General features: G+C 34.4%; 1 protein-coding gene across 7 annotated transcripts in view; it reads left to right on the forward strand.

Annotated features, from left to right (window-relative positions):
- LOC150101365 (serine/threonine-protein phosphatase 2A 56 kDa regulatory subunit gamma isoform-like) overlaps positions 1–22,794 on the forward strand; it is a 430,932-nt gene that overhangs the window by 175,192 nt on the left and 232,946 nt on the right. For all 7 annotated transcript variants that reach the window (XM_090400222.1, XM_090400219.1, XM_090400225.1 and 4 more), the window contains 2 exons: positions 12,160–12,290; positions 12,404–12,463. In XM_090400222.1, the coding sequence (XP_090256348.1) occupies positions 12,160–12,290; positions 12,404–12,463 (191 nt within the window). The remainder of the gene's footprint in view (positions 1–12,159; positions 12,291–12,403; positions 12,464–22,794) is intronic.

Here is a 22,794-nt window from a genome sequence, read left to right on the forward strand (position 1 = left end):
GAAAATATCATCAATTACCAACTCCTACACTATCTTGAAGACACTTGCCAAATAAATGACCACCAGTATGGATTCCACACTGCCTATCAACAGGAGATCTACTCGCATACGTCATCTATCTCTTGAAAAATGCTATGGAGAGGTTTGGTGGATCTCAAGTGGCTGCACTAGATATCTCCAAAGCCTTTGACCGGATTTGGCACAAAGGCCTACTAGGCAAACTACCATCATTCGGTCTGACCCAGGACTTCTGTAGTTGGATTGCCAGCTTTCTCTCTGGATGCACAGTGTGTGTGATGGTGGATGGCTTCCTATCCTCTCACCATTCAATTAATGCTGGGGTCCAACAAGGTTCTGTCCTCTCACCAACCCTCTTCCTGCTATATATATCAATGACCCACTGCAATTGACCTCCAACCCAATACACGGTTTTGCAGACGACAGCACACTACACTCTTCGCTTGCATTCGATAAGCCTTACCCTACACAACTCACCTCAACCTACAGAACATCAACCACCACCATGCTCAACTCCGATCTCCAAGCCATCCTACAATGGGGTTCAGATTACCTCATAAATTTCAATGCCAATAAAACCCAGTTCTGTACTATTTACATAAAAAAAACAGAACCATTTTTTCCCACTATCCTCTTTGACGATACCCAAATTTCCAGACAATTTGAGATCTCGCTTCTTGGAATCACCCTCACATCAAACCTCTCCTGGCATAAACATATCACAACCATTGCATCCTCAACCTCAAAGAAACTAGGATTTCTCTTTCACTCAAGATGCTACTTCACCCACGAACAACTATTAACATTGTACAAATCACAAATCCACCCAGTTATTGAATACTGCTCCCACATATGGGGTAGGCCCCTTAAAAGCTTTCTCAAAATGCTCGACTCGGTGCAGAGGAGAGCAATCGGACTTACAATGATTCAATCAGACTTTGATGAAATGATTCATTCATCAAAGTCCAATTGCTCTCCATTGTAAGTCCGAGATCTCACACAGACGTATGGTCTCTGCAGTATGTATATTCTACAAATATTTCCATGGGAAATGCTCATCTGAAATAACATTAGTAATTCCTCTGCTCAGTACTAAGCTCATTGGAACACGTGCAGCTGCTGCACAACATCCCTACACAGTACACCTGGGAACAAACAGAACAAGTTTCTTTTTCTCTTCCTTCATCCCTGCAACTGCTGCACTGTGGAACAGTCTCCCACCCGCTGTGTTTCCCAAGGAATACAATTTTAAGTCATTCAAATCAAATATAAACAAATTCCTCCTTTCCCAACCCACTACCTATGCACAGTACTAATGTACTACAGGTTGACCAACCAACCTCCTGTGTATGGGCTCAAAAAAAAAAAAAAAAAAAAACCTGTGTCTTATTTCAACATCTGATAATTTCAATACTCGAACTTTATGGTTGTGTGTGTGTGTTTCTCTGCCTTGCACATTAGTCAACCACTTACTGTCTCTCTAATTAATAACAAATCCAAAAAATGATCCCATTCGATGAGAACTCTCTTGCAGGCGTAAACTTCTATGGCTAATTGGTTCAAAAGACATATTTCTGTCATTACACCACATTTTTTTATTATTCAGTTATATAAAACACTGAAATAATAGTTCCCGACAAGTTTCGTAAATCGTAGGATTTACATCTTCAGGGGTAAATAGTATAACTTAAAGTTTAAACAAGAGAATTAATAAATACAAATCATAACTGTCTGGCTATTCATAAAACTCAAATAACAGAATGCAGATATATAACGTTATTGACGTTGAACAATACGGGACGATGTCACGTGTGCTTGCTCTCGTTCATACAGTCCGAGCTCGGATTGAGGTAGATTTTTTATTAGAGCTGACACTTGATGGAGAATTAAACCTTGATTTTTATTGCATTGGGTTGGGTTTTTTAGCATATTAACAGCTTCTTTAAATGTTCTTATATAACTGTTGTTTTCTATGTATGACATCGTCGTTTTTTGCCAGAGTACATCGTGTCCAGTGGAAGTGGTATGGAAAGCAAGACCCGTTTTTTGTTCTCTTTTGTATTGTACGTCTTTTTGGTGTTCAGCCATGCGTATTTCTCCAGATCTTCCTGTCTGTCCTACGTAGCAAATCCTGCAAGAGCAATGGATTTTGTAGACTCCTGGTTTTTTAAGAGGATGATGAGGTGGTTTTGGTGGATGTAGGAATCTTATGGAACTATTATTTCAGTGTTTTATATAACTGAATAATAAAAAAATGTGGTGTAATCACTAAAATATGTCTTTTGAGAACTCTCTTTTCAAAAAAAATTATAGCAAAGATCTCATCTAAGGTAAACTACCAGACACCCCCATAGAAAAATTGATACTCTGTATCCATTACCAGCCTGGTTGGCAGAGTGGGTAGTATATCCACTCTCCAGCCAAGAGGCTACGGGTTCGAATCTTGCAAGGGATATGAATGTTTTTGATTGTCCTGCTAATCATTTACCATATATGCTGCTATAACCTGTGTCCTGGCACAGTATGATCTTTAATGTCTTTTTTGCATCATAAAAATCAAAAATAACTAATTGTATCCATCAAAAGTAAACTAAACTCAACAAATGATCCTAATACATCAGATGATATATTAAACATTCTTCCAGAAGAATAGATGGACCTGGCCATACATACTTCCCTTAATGTATTTACCAATAGATAAGCCTGATGAAGGTAAGCCCTTAACATCTCAGAAATCAGACAGATCTTACAAAATCAAAACAAGAGGAAAATTTCTTGAGTAGAGCTGTTATGGTTTTACTAAAATATTGATGATATCAAGGGTCTGCAGAAACACGAACCCTTCTCTCTTTCTATCTACAGGAGACATTCAAAGACCAATGAGGACCCATCCATAAGTTTGTTTACTGTTCTTTGTGAGGATGGAACGGTAGATGGTCTTGCTTATGATGGAGTAGCCATCCCGATGGGCAGTCATACTCCTTTCATCATGTCCAGCTTTATACTGCTCTGGAAAGTGATTCACCTTTTGGTGGGGTATCTAATCACAGTATGCTTAATGTATTTACCATCAGGTTCTGAACTAAATGAAATGGAACTCGATAATCTCATAATGCAACTTCCTCAGCCCATGCTCCTAACCTTAATGGACATAACACTGCAGAGTAGTTCCAACACGATTAGACGAGGTCATATCATTGAGTGAATGCGCGACAACCATGACCTCTCCCTTATCAATAACGGGGCAAATATATTATTCCACATGACTACCCACTCTTATTCAGCAGTTGATCTTAACAGTTTGCTCCCCCCTTGCTGTTTTTTCACTGTTCACATAGGATATTTGTGAAAACATATGTGGAAGCGATCATTTTCCTCTTATCAGTGCCATGCTTGGACATGTCCTCCTATCCAGATACCTATGTGGAAAATGGACCAGGCTGATTGAATACATTTTCCCATCTTGCAAAATTTAATACTAAAGCATAAATTTAAAGATGCCAAGAAATAATATTCTTGATTTTATCCGTTATCCAAGTGTAAACAAACAAAGCTTGCGCATGAAGTAACTTCACGGCTGGGCAACTTGTATATAGAGGCTAATGTCTTCAGATCACTTGCCTTAGTATCCTATAATGCAAAGCACATATCCTGACGGACATGCATAATGTTATGCATTATGGGAAGGGGCACTGCCCAGACCAGTTTCGACCTTTATTGAAGTCTCCTCAGTGAGAGCCAGACCCAGAAGTGATACCAAGGTCGAAGTAATGCACAAGTCATATTTCCATATATAATTAGCCCAAAGTATATGTGATTTGCATTGTGGGATACTAAGGCAAGTGATGTCATTAGCTGCTATATATGAGTTGCCTAGTTGTGAAGTTACTTCATGCACAAACTCTGTTTACACTTGGATAAAGGATTAAACCAAGAATATAATTTCTTGGTGAATTTCTTGAAAAGAGCTCTTTTACCCCCCCCCCCCCCCCCATGCCAGTTGACAACTTATGAGATGAGAAAACATCTTCCATCATCTTCTGTGGATCTCCTTCTCTTACTCTATAACAGAATACTTTTAGAGTTCCCAGTTCCTGGGCATAAGTTAATTGTTATTGCCATCCCAAAACCAGGAAAGGATCCACCACAAGCAAACAATTATTGACCTATTGCTCTGACCAGCTTTCTATGTAAGATAGTGGAGAAAATGGTTAATGGCAAACTTTTCTGCTATTTAGAAAGCAATGATCTTCTCTCCAACACACAATGTTGCTTTTGTAGACATCTTCAAACATTGGAACATTTGGTCTGTTTATAAACATGTAGTAGAGCTGCATTCCTGAAATGTGAACATCTGGTTTCAATGTTCTTTGACGTGGGAAAAACTTATGACACAGCTTGAAGATATGGCATATTAATAAATACAGGATCATCTTCCTGTATTTATTAAAAAGCTTGTCTAGCTTAGTCTTTGAAGTCCGAGTTTGGAAGTACATTATCTTGTTGATTTCATCACAAAGAGGGTGTTCCCTAAGGCTTTGTCTTAAGTGTGTGACACTTTTTGCCATCAAGTTACTGACTAGCTTGCTCCCACTGTAGGCAATGCTCTATATGCTGATGATTTCACTATTTACTGTCACTTAGTCTTTGAAGTCCGAGTTTGGAAGTACATTATCTTGTTGATTTCATCACAAAGAGGGTGTTCCCTAAGGCTTTGTCTTAAGTGTGACACTTTTTGCCATAGTTAATTCAGTTACTGACTAGCTTGCTCCCACTGTAGGCAATGCTCTATATGTTGATGATTTCACTATTTACTGTCACTCTTGTAACATAAGTATAATTAAAAGGCAACTTCAGTAATCAGTTGATCACGTCTCTTTGTGGGCTGTTAGTAATGGGTTCAGATTTTCAGCAGAAAAGTGTCTGCACACTTCTGCCAAAAATGCACTCTTCACCTGGATTCTGACTTTAAGAATTAAAGTATTCTTCCAGAAGCATAGGTTTTAGGACTCATCTTTGACAGAAAGCTTATTTTACTTGCGCAAATCCATCAACTTTAGGGAAAGTTAAAGAGTGCATTGAATCTTCTTTGCACTCTGTCCTCTACTGCAAATAGGGTGTGGATCGATCTTCATTGCTTCACCTTTATGAACTACTTGTATGTTCAAATCTGATTTATTAGTTCCAAGTCTGTTTCTGCATGGTATAGTATCCTGTGATGGTTGGATTCTATCCATCATCAAGGATAATGGATAGCTGCTTGTACTTTTCTCACAATGTCCATTCAAAGTCTTATGGAAACAGTTGTCTCTTAACTCTGCCCTAAAAATAAAGTCTCTTCCAGCACATCCTATGTGGTGGACTAGTACCTTTTCTCTGCTTTGAGAGGCTCAGTATCCTACATATCAGACTGCCATGTGACCTTTTGTTATGCAATCAAGATTCATGCCAATAGATGGCATAATCTCTAGTCCATACCAAAAGGTCACGTGGTAGTCTGATGCACTGAACACCACAGCATTCCTGCATGACAGGTTTGTATTATATCATGCTACTTCTCACTATATCAAGTGATATAGTTAATTGTTCCAAGTAAGGAAGTGTGATTCTCCATCATATGTCTACCATCAGTTTAAATAATGCACACAGAGTAGGAAAAAAAAATGTTGGTTGTAAATTATCCACACATAAATACAAGGCGAAGTATTACTTATTAAATATGCTGCCAAATATTTCAGTTTGAAACTAAAACTATCATCAGTGGCCTGAACAACATTTTTTACAAGGTGCAATTCAAACAATTGAATTATTCAAAATAGTATATTTTGAATAATTCAAAATTCACGAGTTGCGTGATGTTAAATCGTTAATAGGATTATGCTTCACTGAAGGAAAGGTTAAACATAAGTGATTTTAATATAATTATATAATTTATATTATGATAAAAAAAATTAATTTATAATATCATACTAAACAGATCATTAAATATATGTAGTATCTAGTGGTTTCTTAGGATCTTCTATCTTTGTAAATATCACTATTGACCTTAAAAAAAATTAATATGTTATTCGGATCAAACTTTCCCATATTTTTGACAAGGATAGGCAGTCATTCTGATTCAAGTTAGGGTGGCAAAGTAAGGCCTCAGCACTCTCTTTGAATAGGCATTCGAATTTATACCAACATCTATATAGGAGAGTTTTAGACCAGAGAATGTTGTGGTCTACCTTTATTCCGTGTTGCATAAATCCAGACTTATCAGATATGTTGTGAAGAACATAAGATTGATGTTCTTGTATTCTTTTTTGTATTGAACGTCCGTTTGTCCAAAGTAGGAAAGCTAGCAGTCACATGGAACTTGATAGTCACCAGGAAGAGACATAGTTGAGAGTTTATCTTTAGACGATGGGAAATAATACATGAATAGTTTATTAATGGGAATATAAGTAGCTACTAAATCATATTTCATTAGAATTCTTGAAATAGGCTCTTAAATGCCAGAGATGTATGGCATTGGAATTTGACATATCGATTCTTTGTTATTTCGGTTGGGTTTGTAGGAGTCAAGACGTTGTGTAGTTCTTTCGGAGAAGCCATGTAGTTTCATGTACTGTTTGATAGTAGAGTTCTTCCTGTAACTGATGGGGACTTGAACAATTATTTCTAGCTCGTTGAATCAAACATTTTATGATTCCTGTCTTTTCAGAAGGATGATGGTGCAGATTGTTGGAGAATGTATCACCCAGTAAAAGTGGGTTTTCTATAAACTGATGATGTTAAATTACCTGATGGTGAGTAGTATATTTAATAAATAATACTTCTACTTGTGTTTACGTGTAGATAATTTATGATGCTATGGCACAAGTTTCTCAAAACTAGAATTCAAGTCCTTCATGGGGAAAGTTTTACCAAAAAGACCAGAACTTGGTGAACTGTATTACAAGGTAAACTGCGAATGAGGATTACCTTTTTTAAATAATGCCACAACCTTCAGATTATTCCAAACTTTGCTAAGATAAAGGAAACTGTAAATCATCTGGTGCTCATACTATCTACAGGAATACCAGTTTGTCTTTAGTCCACAATCAACTCAGAGTAGCTAAACAAGATCTTGCCATTATATTCGTCTTGTTACTGATCTCCGGACTTTCATCTCTTTCAATTTAGACCCACGACTTTCCTATATAGCTTTTAATGTGGCTAAAAGCTCTCTGCAACATGCATTTAATAAACATAATTGACATCTAAACCATAAATTTGATGTCCTTGTTTCTAAACAAATCGAGCTTCTCCATGTTCCAGAGAATTGGGTTATCAACGTGTCCGGATACCCCTTAACTGATAGTGAAACACTTATTCTTTCAAAAGGACATGAATTCACCGTAGTTCCAAAAAAGATACCATATTTAGATTTCCTCTCTAACATCGAACAAAACTTCTTTCATCTCTCCAGTGAAAACGCTGATAATCTCCACTTAGAAGTTTCATCCATCCTACTTAAAGCCAAGCTTCCTCCATTGAACATATCTCTGTCTGAAAAGAAAGCTCTACATTCTCTAAGACACAACAGTCACTTGTTCTAACCACAGTATACAAAGGAAAAAGCTACAGTAGTTATGGATTCCTCAAACTATAAAAGAAAAATTTTCTTTTTTACGAGATTGCTCAACCTACCACGAACTGGATCACAACCTCACTAACAGGCAACTTAAGAAATTAAATTCCCTTCTAGATGAAGTTATAAGTTTAGATGCAGACACCATAGAAAAGTTAAAAACACATTTTGCAAGAACTGCTAGATTTTATGCTCTACCTAGGAACCATAAGAAAGACATCCCTCTCCATCCGATTGTGGACTGTATTGATTCACCTACTTACCATATAGCCAAATATTTAGCAAACCTATTGAAATCGTATATAGGCAATTCTCGTTTTTTTTTAAAAAACTCGACAGATTTTTTAGACAAATTAAAAAATGTCTCCATACAGCCTACTGATCTTATAGTGAGCTTTGATATAGAATCCCTATTCACAAATGTACCTCTCAAAGAGACTTTACAACTGCTTAATGATATTTTCCCATAAGATATAGTAAGAATATTCTAATTCTGATGCATTCTGAATATTTGTGTCGAAACAAATTCTACAACCAGGTAGAAGGAACAGGAATGGAAAGTCCACTCTCCCCTGCTTTAGCCAACTTTTATTTAGAGCATTTAGAAGACATCCTTTTTTTCATCTATAAACCCTCAACCTTCATTTTTGGTTAGATATATATAGACGACATTTTTGATGTGTGGCCTCACAATTTAGATTTTTTATCTATTTTTTTTTTAGCTAAAATCAGTAAGTTACACCCTTATAAGCTTTTGTTGAGATGTTCCAAGTCTGGGAGTCGTATAGAAAGATACTGGCTGGTGCACTTGTGAAGATGAATTTTCATCTCCTTTGAGATGAGGCTTGACTTCCTAGGTATACAAAGTCTACTTCATCAAGGTGTTCATTTTGATTTATATAGATGTGTGCCCATCTATCTGTTTTTTTAATATCTTTGTTTCTTGGGAGTTTATTTGTAGTCCAAATATTTCTGTGCTTCTAAGGCTGTTGAATTGGTTTTGGGCATCTGTAGTGTTGGAGGTCATTGAAAACTATATCATCTGTAAAGCTCGTTTTATATATATATATATATATATATATATATATATATACATACATACATACATACATACAGTGATTTAAAAATCTTTATATCTGTATCAGTTGTTTTCCTTAAAACATCAAGTAGTGTTATTTCAGAGAAATAGCAACTTTTTCCTGTGCTGTAATGAAAGTAAAGTTCACAATTTCGTAAACAAAAATACACGCACACACAATCATCAGCAGTTAGACAAAGTTTTTGTTTCAAATTTGTTTTCTTCATAATTGCTAGCTTTTTTTTTCGTTTTTGCATTCTCAGAGTGTCCACTACTTCCTAGCACCATTTTCACTCTGATTTTGATTTCATACACAGAAAAGAAAAAGTGGTTATAAATGTGGATTTTAAAAAATTTATAATAATTTTTTTATCACTGACATAAAAGTAGTGATTTTCTTAAAAAAAAAAAAGCTTTTTTTTTTCCTTTATTATATTAGTAAAAAAAAAACATGGTAACAATAGTAGCCTAAACCAGTGTTTCCATACCATACCATAGGGCTATATGTACCCCTACAGTTACAGGAAATATCAATAGTGGCTACAAGGCACTTTTATTTTAAATTTTGAATTCTTTTTTTTTCTCCTTCATATATTTTTGTCACTGTATTGTTGCAGATAAGTGTAAATCTGTGCTGCAGTTAAATAACTAGAAAATTTAGCAGAAGTTTTAAACAAAATGTATCTCTTGACATGTATCAACTGACATCAGGACTACATCTGGTTTATGCCACAATTGCATTCCAACTGGTTCAAACTGTTTGAAAAGTTTAAATTCAAATAGTTCAAGCCATGTATATCAAACTCTGTTAAATTTCATCTCATTATCGGAAATTTAAATTTCATAATTTTTGTTTCTGCTGTACGTATATTGAATTCATATAACTAAAATGTATTTAATAATAAAAAATATTTTATGTACTGTATTTATAATTTATTATTATGCATATAAGAAGTATCTTTATAATCATGTCATCATGTGTGAATGAAATATTAGTATATAACATCTCCCAAATTATCTTTCTGTGATTGGGTGTATACTGGTGTTGCTAAAATTTTCGAAGGGTATTGAGAGTTTGATGAGCATTGGCCTGAACAATTAACACCAAAATCAGCACCTTTAAATAGAAATCAAAGTAGTTAAATGGAAAACAAAAATAAAAAAATGCTAAGGCACATGTATCCTTTCCAACTGCAAATTATTGGATTCTGAAGTTTTTTTTACTTCCCATCCTCAAATTACAATAACCCAAAATAATTTTATTGAGTTGTGATAAATTCCCCAAAATTCTCATCTTTTTTAAATAACCTCAAATTTTAGTAGCATCAACTCATTAGAATTACTTTTCCTTTTCTTTAGAAGACATTGAGATCACATATCCCAGCTCCAGATATATAAACACTCGTGTTCAAAAGCTAAGGACGAACAATGTTTTTACCTTCGTATGAAAAAAATTTCATCACTACAGCCAAATGTGGAGATGTATTTATTGCCGACATACTAATAAATTATATTACATAAAAATTGTGTGCTATAAATTTCATACAAATTAAATTGCATTATGTTCTTGGCAAAGTGTTACAAATTTTCTGAGGATATAGTTAAGGAATTAATGTATAGTTCTTATAGAAAACCACGAAGAGAGAGACATTTCAATATGGAATGTATTCACCCCGAACTGTGATGCGGCTCTCACACCGTTGTACTGTGCTTAGCACCAAGTGATTTATGAGTTCTTGAGGCAAACTGGCCCACCCACTCCTCCACCAGAGCAAGGATAAAGCCTTGTTTGTTTTCTGGAGGGGAATTTTGAGCAGCAATGCATCTCCCTATTATGTCCCATATGTGATCTATGGGGGTTGAGAACTGGGGAGCATGCTGGCCACTCAATTTGATTAATATCTTTGATCTCTAGAAGTATCTCCACTGCTCATGTAAGATGTGATGTGGCATTGTTATCCATAAATATGAATTCTTTGCCTACAGCACCATGGAACAATTGAACATGATATTGAAGAACTTTGTTGCAATATTGTTCATCAGTCATAGTCCCTTTTACCAGCAATTGTAGCTTTGTGCATCTATTAAGCATAATGCCTTCCTATACCAAACTCCAGCACTGTCATATCTGTCCCTTTCAAGAATGTTCTCATGATGGTAAGCAGTACCGCTTTCACGCTAGATAAAGCATATTCTAGAATTGAAGGAAAGACTAAAATGACTCTCATCTATAAAGAGTACATTAGCCCATTGGTATCCTGTCCAATTTTTATAGATACAACACAACTGAAAATGTGCTCTACGATGAGCTGTGGATAAATGGTCACGGACTACAGGCCTTTGGGCATATTGGCCTACTTGTTGGCCTATATGCCCAAAGTATATGTATGCCTATATATACTTGCAAGCTAACCTGCCATGGTACACCAATTACGTTTTGCTGTTATAACCAAAAATCTGTCTCCATGCTCCATGGTAGAGCGAGGGCAACCTCTTAGCAAATGTCTGGAACATATTCCATTGGTTTGAAACACTGCCCAGAGCCTGGGTGCAGTGCTGTTTGAGATTCCAAACTTTCTGGTAATATCAGTAATTCTGCAGCCTTCTTCAAGCTTTACAATAATTCTTTCCTGAATGAAATCATCTAGTTGTCTTTGAGACATTACAAGGCATCCAAGTTTGCAACACTATTCCTTCACAAAAAGAGCTTCCTTCAAACACAATTCACTTAGCATGGCCTTTTGTCTTTTATTCTGTTGAGTGCTACCATGTGACCCCCTTTGCACGTGATTTCAAAAATTTGAACGTGTACTCACTTTTTACTTGAAATCATCAGTTATACAACTTGCCACAAGCTGATTCATCTGAATTTGAGGATGTAATCTTCAGAAATATTATTTTATCTTAGGTTTTGAACACCAGTGTACTTGAGTTATAGTAAAATTTAATTAAAATATTCCCAAATATTCTCTGATCATGCAGTCAACTTTCATAATTGTGAATTTATATGGACCAAAGGAATAATTTATTTTAATGATCATTTATTATAGTGAATTTCTTTTAATTTGATGCTGTGAACTATAGAGTGGGACTATTCCAGATTATTAATTCAAGTGAATTTACTGTAGTGGGATATACTTCAGTGAGAGTTGCCTATAATCATCATGGATTTTAATTCTGTCACGTATCTATTTGATTATAATGCTCAGTTTATCAATAAAAAGCTACATGTTTCATCCGAATAACTAGAATTAAGTCTACTGATTTTTACCTGATGTCCGACTGGTTTGAGGAATATAAAGAGCACTGTGCTGAAAATATTTTCATTTCATAGAGCGGACTGAATGTACATGAACCCATTAAAATAGGTGGTTTTTATTCATGAAATATATGAAGCTTATATTATCACCATATTTCTAATCTTTTTGGTTATTTCTAATTTTTTTAGTTACTAGAATTGTTTGACAGTGAAGATCCTAGGGAAAGAGATTTTTTGAAAACTACGCTCCATAGGATATATGGAAAGTTCCTTGGATTACGAGCATACATTAGGAAACAAATAAATAATATATTTTATAGGTAAGATATTTGCCATATAATAATAAGAAATAGTATTTATTTGTGTATATTGTTTTAAATTTTAGTAAAGTTTCCCATTATAAATATTCATTCTTTTTTATTATGATTAACAGATTCATCTATGAAACAGAACATCATAATGGTGTAGCTGAATTATTAGAGATTTTAGGGAGGTAAGAAGTTAAGAATTATTCTTAAGTGTTTATAAATGAAATAAGAGTGAATTTTAATTTGAATATATACATCAAAAACTATCTTAACAGGAGAGCTTTATTCTCTAACTTTTATGAAATGCATGTGTGTGTGTGTGTGTGTGTGTGTGTGTGTGTGTGTGTGTGTCTATATATATATTTATATATATTATTAAATTAATTTAATAATATATTAAATTTAAGATTAAGACAAATTTAAAATAGATTATTAAAATAAAGAATTTTATATTACAATTGCTAAAAATTGCTAATAATAATTGTAAATTCCTGCCTGATATTTAAGGCATGTCATATATATAATATTAAAGCAAATTATATATATCACATTAAAATTTTTGGTTCTCATGGTTCCTTTTAATTTCTTTTTTGTTTCAGTGATTACTGTTATTTGGAAATTTCTTTCATTTAATATTTGGTCTAATTCTGTTTCTTTATATTTTTTCTTTTTTATTAAGTAGTAAAGTAAGTTTTATTTTATTTAATTCTTCTGATAGAAGAGACTCAAAAAGAACAAATTGTGCTTGTGAAGATGTGTGGATATATCTGCTCATAAAGGATGGCATTCTGTAAACAGAAAACCCAACAGAATTCCTAATATTATAGTATCCAAAAAGGAGAGACTGTTGTTATATTCACATTTAATAGTAAACTTGAAGCAAGTATATTGCAGAAAAACCTTGATACAGGAAACTATTCAATAATTATCACCCCTCTTCCATATTACTATCTGATGTTAAAAGGATCAGCATATCCTACCTTCAAGGAACATCCATCTGAACAGATAGCAAGGACCCTTTACAGATTTAATTTGTATGCCACCTTCAAACCAGCCTGGAAGTTGCCACCTTTCTTACTTCCTATCAAAGATATATTATCATCTCTTTCTTTGCCTGGTTCATCAAATATCCTGTTCTTGTCATCTTGTCTACTTTGGACAGACTGGCCGTTCTGCTGTTATTAGAATTGAAGAACATCAAGATTACATAAAATTTTTGCAATGTGATATATACCATCTTCTTATATCATCGACACTAGACAGAGTTTACTGTAACTGTACCAAGATGCTATACTACAGTAGGTTTAAATTTGATTGTCACCACTGTCCTAATCTTAATTAGATAGACTGTGTGCTTATCCCTAATTTTTGGGAAGTGATCGGTGTTTATTTGTTAATAATTTTTTTGTAAATTAATTAATTATACATCTATTCCCATGTTTCTGAACTCTAATAGTGTTTCCTTCTATTATATAGCTGCAACTGAGGCGTGATATTATATGCATTCTGTACGACTCGTTCTTGTATCCAGAATTTAAATGTTACCAGTTATTTTGCCTTTTTCCTGAAAGATGCCCCTGACATCTTGAGCGAAATATATATATATATATAGGAGTAATCAATTATATTTAGTTTTCTCTTACTTGTATGTAAGGTCTGAGTGACCAGTTAGAATGGAAAGACATACAGGAAGATGGTTTGTTGTAAAATCAGTTGTATGCAAATATGCACACTATCTCTGCCCTTTTTTGTTATCTGTATCAATCACATTATAAAGGAAAGAGACTTGAAACAGGATTTCAAAATTGGAAATATTAAACTGAGCTTTTGACTTTATGTAGTTGATGTTATTCTGAATAAATCCAGTATGAATTTACCTTCAGAAATCTTTAACTAAATTTGAATGACTGCTGGAAAATTTGGCTTGAAAAATTGACACTAAAACTAAGGAAACTGGCAGGAATAAGGAAAACAGCAGCAGCACATTCTCAGTGGAGAATCTATAGAACAATTATTTTAGAACAGTTTCTAGCGAAGATAACAAATTAAATATGGAAATTGCTGCCAGAATAAACAAGACTTGTATGGTTGTAAGCCAGCAGAATAAAGTTACATAGAAATGAGAGAAATTTGTCATAAAACATTACACTAGCAGTACACAATGCACTGTCAAACCATCTATAATCTGTAACTTGTGGGTCTGAGATTTTGATTAGAAATAAGCATTTAATCAAAGACTAGAGACAGCAGGTATGTGAGTTTAAAAAAAAAAATGGGGAAAGAGCAGATGACATCAATGGCAGCATCATTTTAAAATTCTAGATATTCTGACTGACATTGTTACTCTTCAAGAATGTATCAGCACAGCTAACCTCAGGTGTTTAGTCACATAAACAGAATGGGATAGGAATCCTTTCTTTCATGCTTACACGGTGATCAGAATACATCTTAATCAGATTATAGTTCATAAATTGATAGGTGCTGTTATTGGAGACTAGTTGATTCATCTGATAAATGTAAGTTGATCTGTCAAGGACGACAGTGGCATTACCTTTGTCTGATTTTGTTACAATTATATATTGATTAGCTTTTAATGACTTGACTGCTGCTGGTTCAGTTATTAGTTCTTAATCTGACTAAACGATTAAGAAAAAAACTGTGAAATTACTTAAGTCTGTCACTTCTTGGCTGTCAGACACTGTTAAAAAACTAATATCACATTATGCTCGTTCTCTCAGAATATATGGTGTTCCCAAGGTACACAAACATAACGGTCCACTTTGGCAGATAGTTGAGGGTATAAACAGCCCTAATTATTACCTAGCCAAGAAATTAGTGGCAACACTTAGAGAGTTGGTAGGCCATTCCCCCCTCTTATATAAAAAACTCAGCAAAGATGATTTATTAGTCTATTTTGATGTTTCTGCCCTTTTCACAAATGTCCCAATCAGTGATACAGTTCTTATCTTGCAGAACAAATTTTTGCCTGACATTATGGCTCTCTTTGCCAACGTACTACATTCTGGTTACTTTGTATGACAAAATAATTTTTACCTACAAAAAGAAGGTACGGTCATGGGCTCACCACTATCTCTCTTTCCTTCCCCCATGGCTAACTTTTATGTGGAAGCTTTTGAGCAACATGCTCTAGATTTCTTTACTTTAAAACCTACAGTTCGGCTTAAGTACGTTGACGATGTGTTCGTTATCTAGCCAAACATTAAACACATTCCTTATCCACCTGAACAAACAACACGATTGTAAATCAGAACAATTTCAATAGTAAACAATACAGTTTACTATTGAAATTGAAAATCAGAACTCACTTCCTTTCCTGGATGCACTGGTCACACGTCTTCCTCTCAGGCAATTTACTCTTTACTGTAAGCCTACACATACCAGCCAGTATATACATGCTAACTCATATCACCACCCTTCGCAAAAATTTGAAATCATTAATATCCTAAAAAAACAGAGCTATAACAATCTGCTCTAATGAACAAGCTCTTCAACAAGAATTGCAAATTATATTAGAAATACATTTATAAATAATGGCTATAACAAAAATACTATTAATAAAGTTCTTCATAAAACTTCAAAAAATAACAGATATTACAGTCAAACCATAGCTATCCTATACAATAAAGGGTTATCAGAAAAAAAATTAATAGAATTCTACACCATTATATACTCTTAATGCCACTTTTAAACCACTTATAAAATTAAAAAAAAAAAAAAAAACATATTCCACTCCTCTAAGGATCCTCTTCCTCCCATTGGCTCACCCTGGAGTTTATTGTATCTGTTGCACCTGTAACTTGCATTATATTGGGGGGAACTGGACATATAATCGCTATTTGTAAAAAAAAAAAAAAAAAAAATCTCATTAAATTTAACAATTTTGGTGAAGCAAGCCTCTCAGATTGCGTTCTTAACACCATACACCAAATTGATTGGAAATGTACTTGTTCTTTTGTTCTTTCCTGTCCTGTCGGGTGTCTTCTCCCTTCAGGAGATTGACTACTATGTGTCTCCACCATGTCCTATTCTGTACCTCTCTGCTGCATTCCTCATATGAGAGATAGATCCAGTCTTTGTCTTCCTCTCTTTCCCTCAACAGTTCCTTCGAGAAGTGTTCTTTGTAGGCAGTTATGTCTCAGAATATGTCCAAAATAGCTGACTTTTCTCATTTTAATTTCTTTCATCAGGCTCTTGTTTATGCCTACCATCTCTAGTACCTCTTCATTTGTCTTTTTGTCTTTCCATGATATCCTCATACTTGTTCTTTACATCATACAAAAACCTGGTATGAATGGGAATTCAAAGAAGCCTGTGAAATTTTAATTAACCACCCCAATCTTAACAATTATTGGTGGCATAAAAATCCCAAGAATTTGGATGACACATTTAGCACACTTAGTTCAAGTTTTCCAGCAAACCCTGACTTTAGGACTCTAAGCAATATTTTAGCTTTTATTGGCTACTATCCATACTGATTTGTTTTAATTTATAAGTATACCTATATGAGTAACTTTTTTTTTGTGTGTGTGTGTGTGTGTGAATATGTTGCTTTCTAGCTTAATTTAATTTTGTAACCTAATAGATAATAATAATAATAACAGGACTCTAGCTTTGATATAGTAAGTTTGTTTTTTTTCACCAGTGGTCAGGACAATAGCTTTAATAGTTGACTAGTAACTTTAACATACCATTCAGATTGTAGTGTAGCTTGTTTCTTTGTATTTATGTGTATACTACAGGTGATGACCTTAACATGAAGGTCGAAATGTTGAGTGATTATTTTGGTTTATGTTAAACTGAAGTTTTACTCTAAATGGTAGTTGTTTCCATAATTTTAAAGATGTAATGGGATAGGAAAGGTCAGCAAAATGTCATCATGACATCAAATGATGCCATGATGACAGAGAAAAGAAAAAGAGGAAGACTGAGAATTAAGTAGATTGATGCAATTAAGAATATAGCAGAAGTCCGAAATATAAATCTGGCAGAATGGAGATACTGGGTTCATTTGGGGTCAATAAGAAATTAATAATCAAGTTAATTGTGTAGTCCTATCATTAGCATCATATACACTCCCTGCAAAGGTATATATATCAGGAACTGCCATGCCATAGTTTGTTACTGTATGCCACGCACTTTCACTTCTTCAAGGTCAGTACAAGTAATCTCGTAGCCGGCTTATCAGACAGAATTTTGTTTGATACGCCAACTACAAGTAATTTTGTATTACCCCCACCTATATATTACATGCGCTGAAGACTGTGTAACTTGAGTTCAGAGGCAGCAACGTTCAGCATTCAGTGCAGTAAGGTTTATTGCGTCTAGTCTCTAAAAACCTTCAATTATGCCATGGCCAGTAAAAGAAAGCTTACTGATGAAGAATTAGAAGCTTACACTAATATGAGCGATGATGAATATAGTTACTGGAAACGCAATGACTGCATTAAAATTTAGAGATAAATTTATCTCAGTTTTTGTTGGAATGGATGAGCTTACAACATCACAGAATATCAGCAGTTCGGGATCTACATTATTTGGAAATTTTACCACCTACAGAAAAAAAGAATCACCTGACAAAGCCATGATGAGTATGTACACAAAACAAACAACGATAGGAAACACGTTATTATTGTCCTGTGTGCCAGGAAAAACCACCATTGTGCGTGGAAAATTGTTTTAAAGTGTATCATTCGTAATTTGATTTACAAATTATGGGTTAACTTGTGCTTGGCATAGGAGGTCGATAATCGACATAAGTGTATATGTCGATTATCAAGCCAACTACGAATACATAAGTGTATTCGTAGTTGGCTTGAGGCTCATATATAATATACTATTCTTTTGCTGAAATTATTTTCCTTCTACCAAGCCCCCAGGTGTGCTCTCTGCTTTACTCACAAGCCATGGTCCAAATTAAGGTGCTTATACTATGGGTTAACTTGTGCTTGGCATAGGAGGTCGGTAATCGACATACGAGTATATTCGTAGTTGGCTTGTGAGGCTCATATACCAACTATGAGTATACTCATAGTTGGCAGTGAATGTGTTAATATAAGTTACGAATGTGAGATGTGGATTGGAAATAAAATGTTGATTAAAGACTAGAGAAATTAGGCAGAGAATTCTGAGAAAAATTCTGGGAGGGAACAGATGGAATAAGTGATGCAACCACTTAAACTAAATGACAGGAAAGGTAAGCAGAGCAGGTTTATGTGTGTGATAGCAGAAACAAATCCAGAAAAAGACTAAGTTAGAGCATTTGAAGCAGTTGTGCCTTAAAACAAGGCTTTGGAAATACAACTTAAAATCTATTTCTATGCTATGGTTTTAGCTATCTTTCTTTTCCTTTTGTGTATTCCTTTTGTTTCCTTTATTTTTGAAGGAATGATTTGTATGCCACTTGTTTTTCTTTTATTACATTTTCTATATCTGTGTTTTTTCTTTTTAATATTTTATTTTTCTTTCCAAATACTTCAGAGGCTGTTTTATGAATTATCTTCATTAAAGTTTTCCATTCTTCTTCTATATGTTCATTAATTTTGACTTGTTTTATGTAATCTGTTAATCATGATTGACATGGCATTCTAATGCTTACTTCTTGTAATAGATATACTTTATGTACTTGATCTATTTCTTGTTTTTTATTTACTTCCTTTCTCCATTTTGTTAGTTTTCTGTTTTAGAAACTATTACATAATAATCCAAAAAATTTCATTTCTTCTGTAAATGTGTATACTCTCATATGTGGTGCTAGTTTCTGATTAGTGATGATATCGTCAGTTATAGATCTTGGTCTACTGCCATTACAGGTATATTTATTTATATTCTTTTTTTGAAAAAAGTATTAGTTATTTAAATTATTGAAAATGTTGAAGTTTAATAGTTCTTGACCATTATTATTCATGCAAATTTTTCTATATTTGCTTAAAAGGAAAAAGGATTGGATTGTTTTCAACTCTAGCTTCATTTCAATGAAGATCTGCTATTAAAATAGAATAATATCCCACATCATGATACTTTGCTTTACAACTCTCCATTGATACTACATTCTTCAATTATGCATGTTGTACATTCACTTGTATGATGCTTCTAGTGATATGATATTCTCATGAATCAACCAGTCCACAGTTTCTATGAACTGTTTTTGTAACCTAATAGATAATATCTATTTGTTTAGTTACGAAGTTGCTTGCTTCATCGTCATTTCACTATGAATTTAAACTGTTTATAACTATTTTATTTCTGTTAATAATGGGTAGATAAAATTCAGAGTAAAGGTGCTGTTTCCTCCAGTGAAAAGAAGACACATAAACCTATTACATTACATGTTAATAGTGAAGTGCTACACTAGTTAATAATACAGTTATCTATAAACATGCAACAATCTTATCGGGACCACTCATTAGGGAAATTCCTATGTAATTGTCTCACTTAGTTTTATTTATTTACATAGGTAGGTATACTCAGAGGTGTCTACTATAATATCCAGAATTCTGACATTTGCTTTCTGAAAAACAACTGTTGTAAAAATTTTATACCTCCATATTTGAGAATTGCTGTCTGTTTTAGTTGCCTTTGCATTTCAAGAGATTGGACCACCTTTTCTATCTTTAATACTTAAATATAACTGTGATTGCATTTCTCATGGATACGTTCTGTGACTATTCTGTTGTTAAAGATGCAAAGCTATTTTATATACAGGGTGTTCGGGATAAATTTGACATATTTATAATTAATTATATTTTTCCGTAAGTTACATGTATTAACACACACTTCTCTTCATTTAAAAGTTTGGACCCTTCTTCATTCATATACAAGATGTCAGAAAGGATGGATAGCTGGAACCCACCTGAATCATGGAAGAGAATAACTTGTATCATGATGATTCGTGCCCGCCATCAAAATAAGGATATTACGACTGCTGCCCAATGCTCTCTGAATACAGTAAAAACAATCAGGCATGAACTAGAGACTTGCAATGGTGACTACGAGGATGTAGCAAGAAGAAAGATCCCTAGCAGACGATCTGATTGCGTTCGTACAGCAGAATTCCTCACAAATCTGCAGGAACAGGTGTTGAAGAACCCTGGCATTGGAATTCGGGCTTTGTTCGTGGAGTTGCTAACTGTAGTCAAGCCCTGGATAACAAGGGTAGCCAATGGTAGGCCGTATGTATGGCAGCAGGATTCGGCCCCTTGCCACACCTCTGGGAAAAGTCAAAAATGGTTGTCTGAAAATTTCTACGACTTCACCAGTCCAAATGTTTGGCCTCCAAACTCCCCAGACCTTAACCCCATGGATTATTTTGTATGCGGCGCAGTTGAAAAAGACACCAATCGCACTTCCAGTAATACAAAAGCCCAGTTAATGGATAAAATTAAAACAGTTTTTGCGGCCGTTCCCAGGGAGACTGTAGCATCAGCTTGTTCGAGGTTCCGAAGCAGAATTGAAGCTGTGATCGATGCTAATGGTGGTTATTTTGAGTAAATCTTGTTGATAGTATTGTAATTAACTCTGCCTGTAATGTTTTTTTGTCAATTCATTAAATTTAATAGATACAAAGAAGATTTTCTTTTTCCTTACGAAACTGTCAAATTTATCCCGAACACCCTGTATATAAACTTGGTTTTAATCCTATTTCCCAAGTAAGCAAACAGACAAGTAAGTCAAGTTTGCGCCTGCACATAGTTGCAAGTCTGGGTGACTCTGCACATTTCTGTTGTTGTTTATTTCATTTCATAATTTTTCAAGTAATTAAGTTTCCCAGTGTTGTACTACCTTACCCCAGTCCTGAAGATATTTTCAGGCGCAAACTTTGTTTGCTCACACTTGGATAAAGAATTAAACTAAATTTATTATAGTCTAACCAAGTGAAAAATAAAGGGAAGGGCCACTACCAAGACTAGTTTTGACCTTTATTGAGGTCTCTTCAGTGGAAGCCAGGCCCAGAGGTGGAGATACCAGGCAGAAGCAATGGCAGGCCACCTTTTTATTAAATTACTCTGGATTTAGAGAAAGATGTTGAAAATAAACTTTCAACATCTTTCTCTAAATCCAGAGTAATTTAATAAAAAGGTGGCCTGCCATTGCTTCTGCCTGGTATCTCCACCTCTGGGCCTGGCTTCCACTGAAGAGACCTCAATAAAGGTCGAAACTAGTCTGGGTAGTGGCCCTTCCCTTAATGCATAACATTATACATATCCGCAAGGAGATGTGTTTTGCATTATGGGAGATACTGAGATAGAAGTGATGTTAGCTTGGTCCACGTTTGCTACGAGTTGCCCGGTGTTGTACTACCTTACCCCAGTCCTGAAGATATTTTCAGGTGCAAACTTTGTTTGCTCACACTTGGATCAAGGATTAAACTAAATCATTCAGAAAATCCTTATCTTCTTATTTGTCAACTTTATCATTTTGGTTACTTTTTGTGTTATTTTTTCTTTCCATTTCTAAAAAAAACTTTTTCAATAGCCTCCAGAACATATCACTAATATGACATGAGTCTTCTATATTCCTGTAAAAAGACTTTTCAAATGACTTGTTCAGTTAATTTTATGTATAGCTTAGTATTCTTACATTTTCTTCCTAAATGCACATGCTAAGTTATTATGAGGAATATTCACTATGATTTATTTTCAAATCAGCTTTAATTTCTTGAGTTCACCAGTTATGATTTTTCTCATACATATAGATAACTTTGCTACATGCTTGCTTGTCTGAATCAGTTATTTCTTCAGATTTTGCCACTTTTTTTCAAACTCTCTTTTCTTCATTAGTATTTGTATTCTCGGGACTAGCCTTTGCTTCTGAAAGCTGTTTCATTTCCTTTTCTTTTGAAAACATATTTAAGGGAAGGTATGATAAGCTGGGTTGGGTAATTTACAACCTCCCTCGATTAGTCCTTGACTCCCTGGAGGTCTCAGATAATAATAATATGTAAATATTTTTATTTACAATGTGATACTCAGCGATTGTTTAAAATGCATTCTAAACTCTTCTATCCTTAAACTATTCTAATGATATCATTATAAACAATATAATTAATGACTATTTCTTGTTTGTGTGTGCACATCTTTATGTTCGTACATGGTATTAGTCATGACTTCTATGACTTGAACAGGTATTTAGCAGTATTATTAGCTTTGCTTTTTGATCTAGATACTCTGAAAACATATCTGAATGTCTGGGATTTATTTCCTACTGTTTAAATTCTCCAACAAGAACCAGCATCAACTGCCTCTGTAATAATTGTTTCTGTGTTACAGTGGTTAAGCTAATATCACATAGTCTTCTGCTGTTCCTGTGACTTGTGTGTATTCTCTGGCTGGTTTGTCTTTCTTGCAAGATAAAAAAAAAAAAAAAGAATAAATAACGTAACATAATTTGATCTAGGTTTTTTTCTCCATCTGATCTCAGAGAATCCTGTTATAAATGATGATTTAACCCTTCAGTCGTGTCTGACTCTTGGTAACTTTGTAGGCAAGTGTTCTTGTCA

Source organism: Typopeltis vanoorti, chromosome 11, assembly GCF_054136105.1.
Source record: "Typopeltis vanoorti isolate ZY-2024b chromosome 11, IOZ_Tvanoo_1.0, whole genome shotgun sequence".
Lineage (NCBI taxonomy): Eukaryota > Metazoa > Arthropoda > Arachnida > Uropygi > Thelyphonidae > Typopeltis > Typopeltis vanoorti.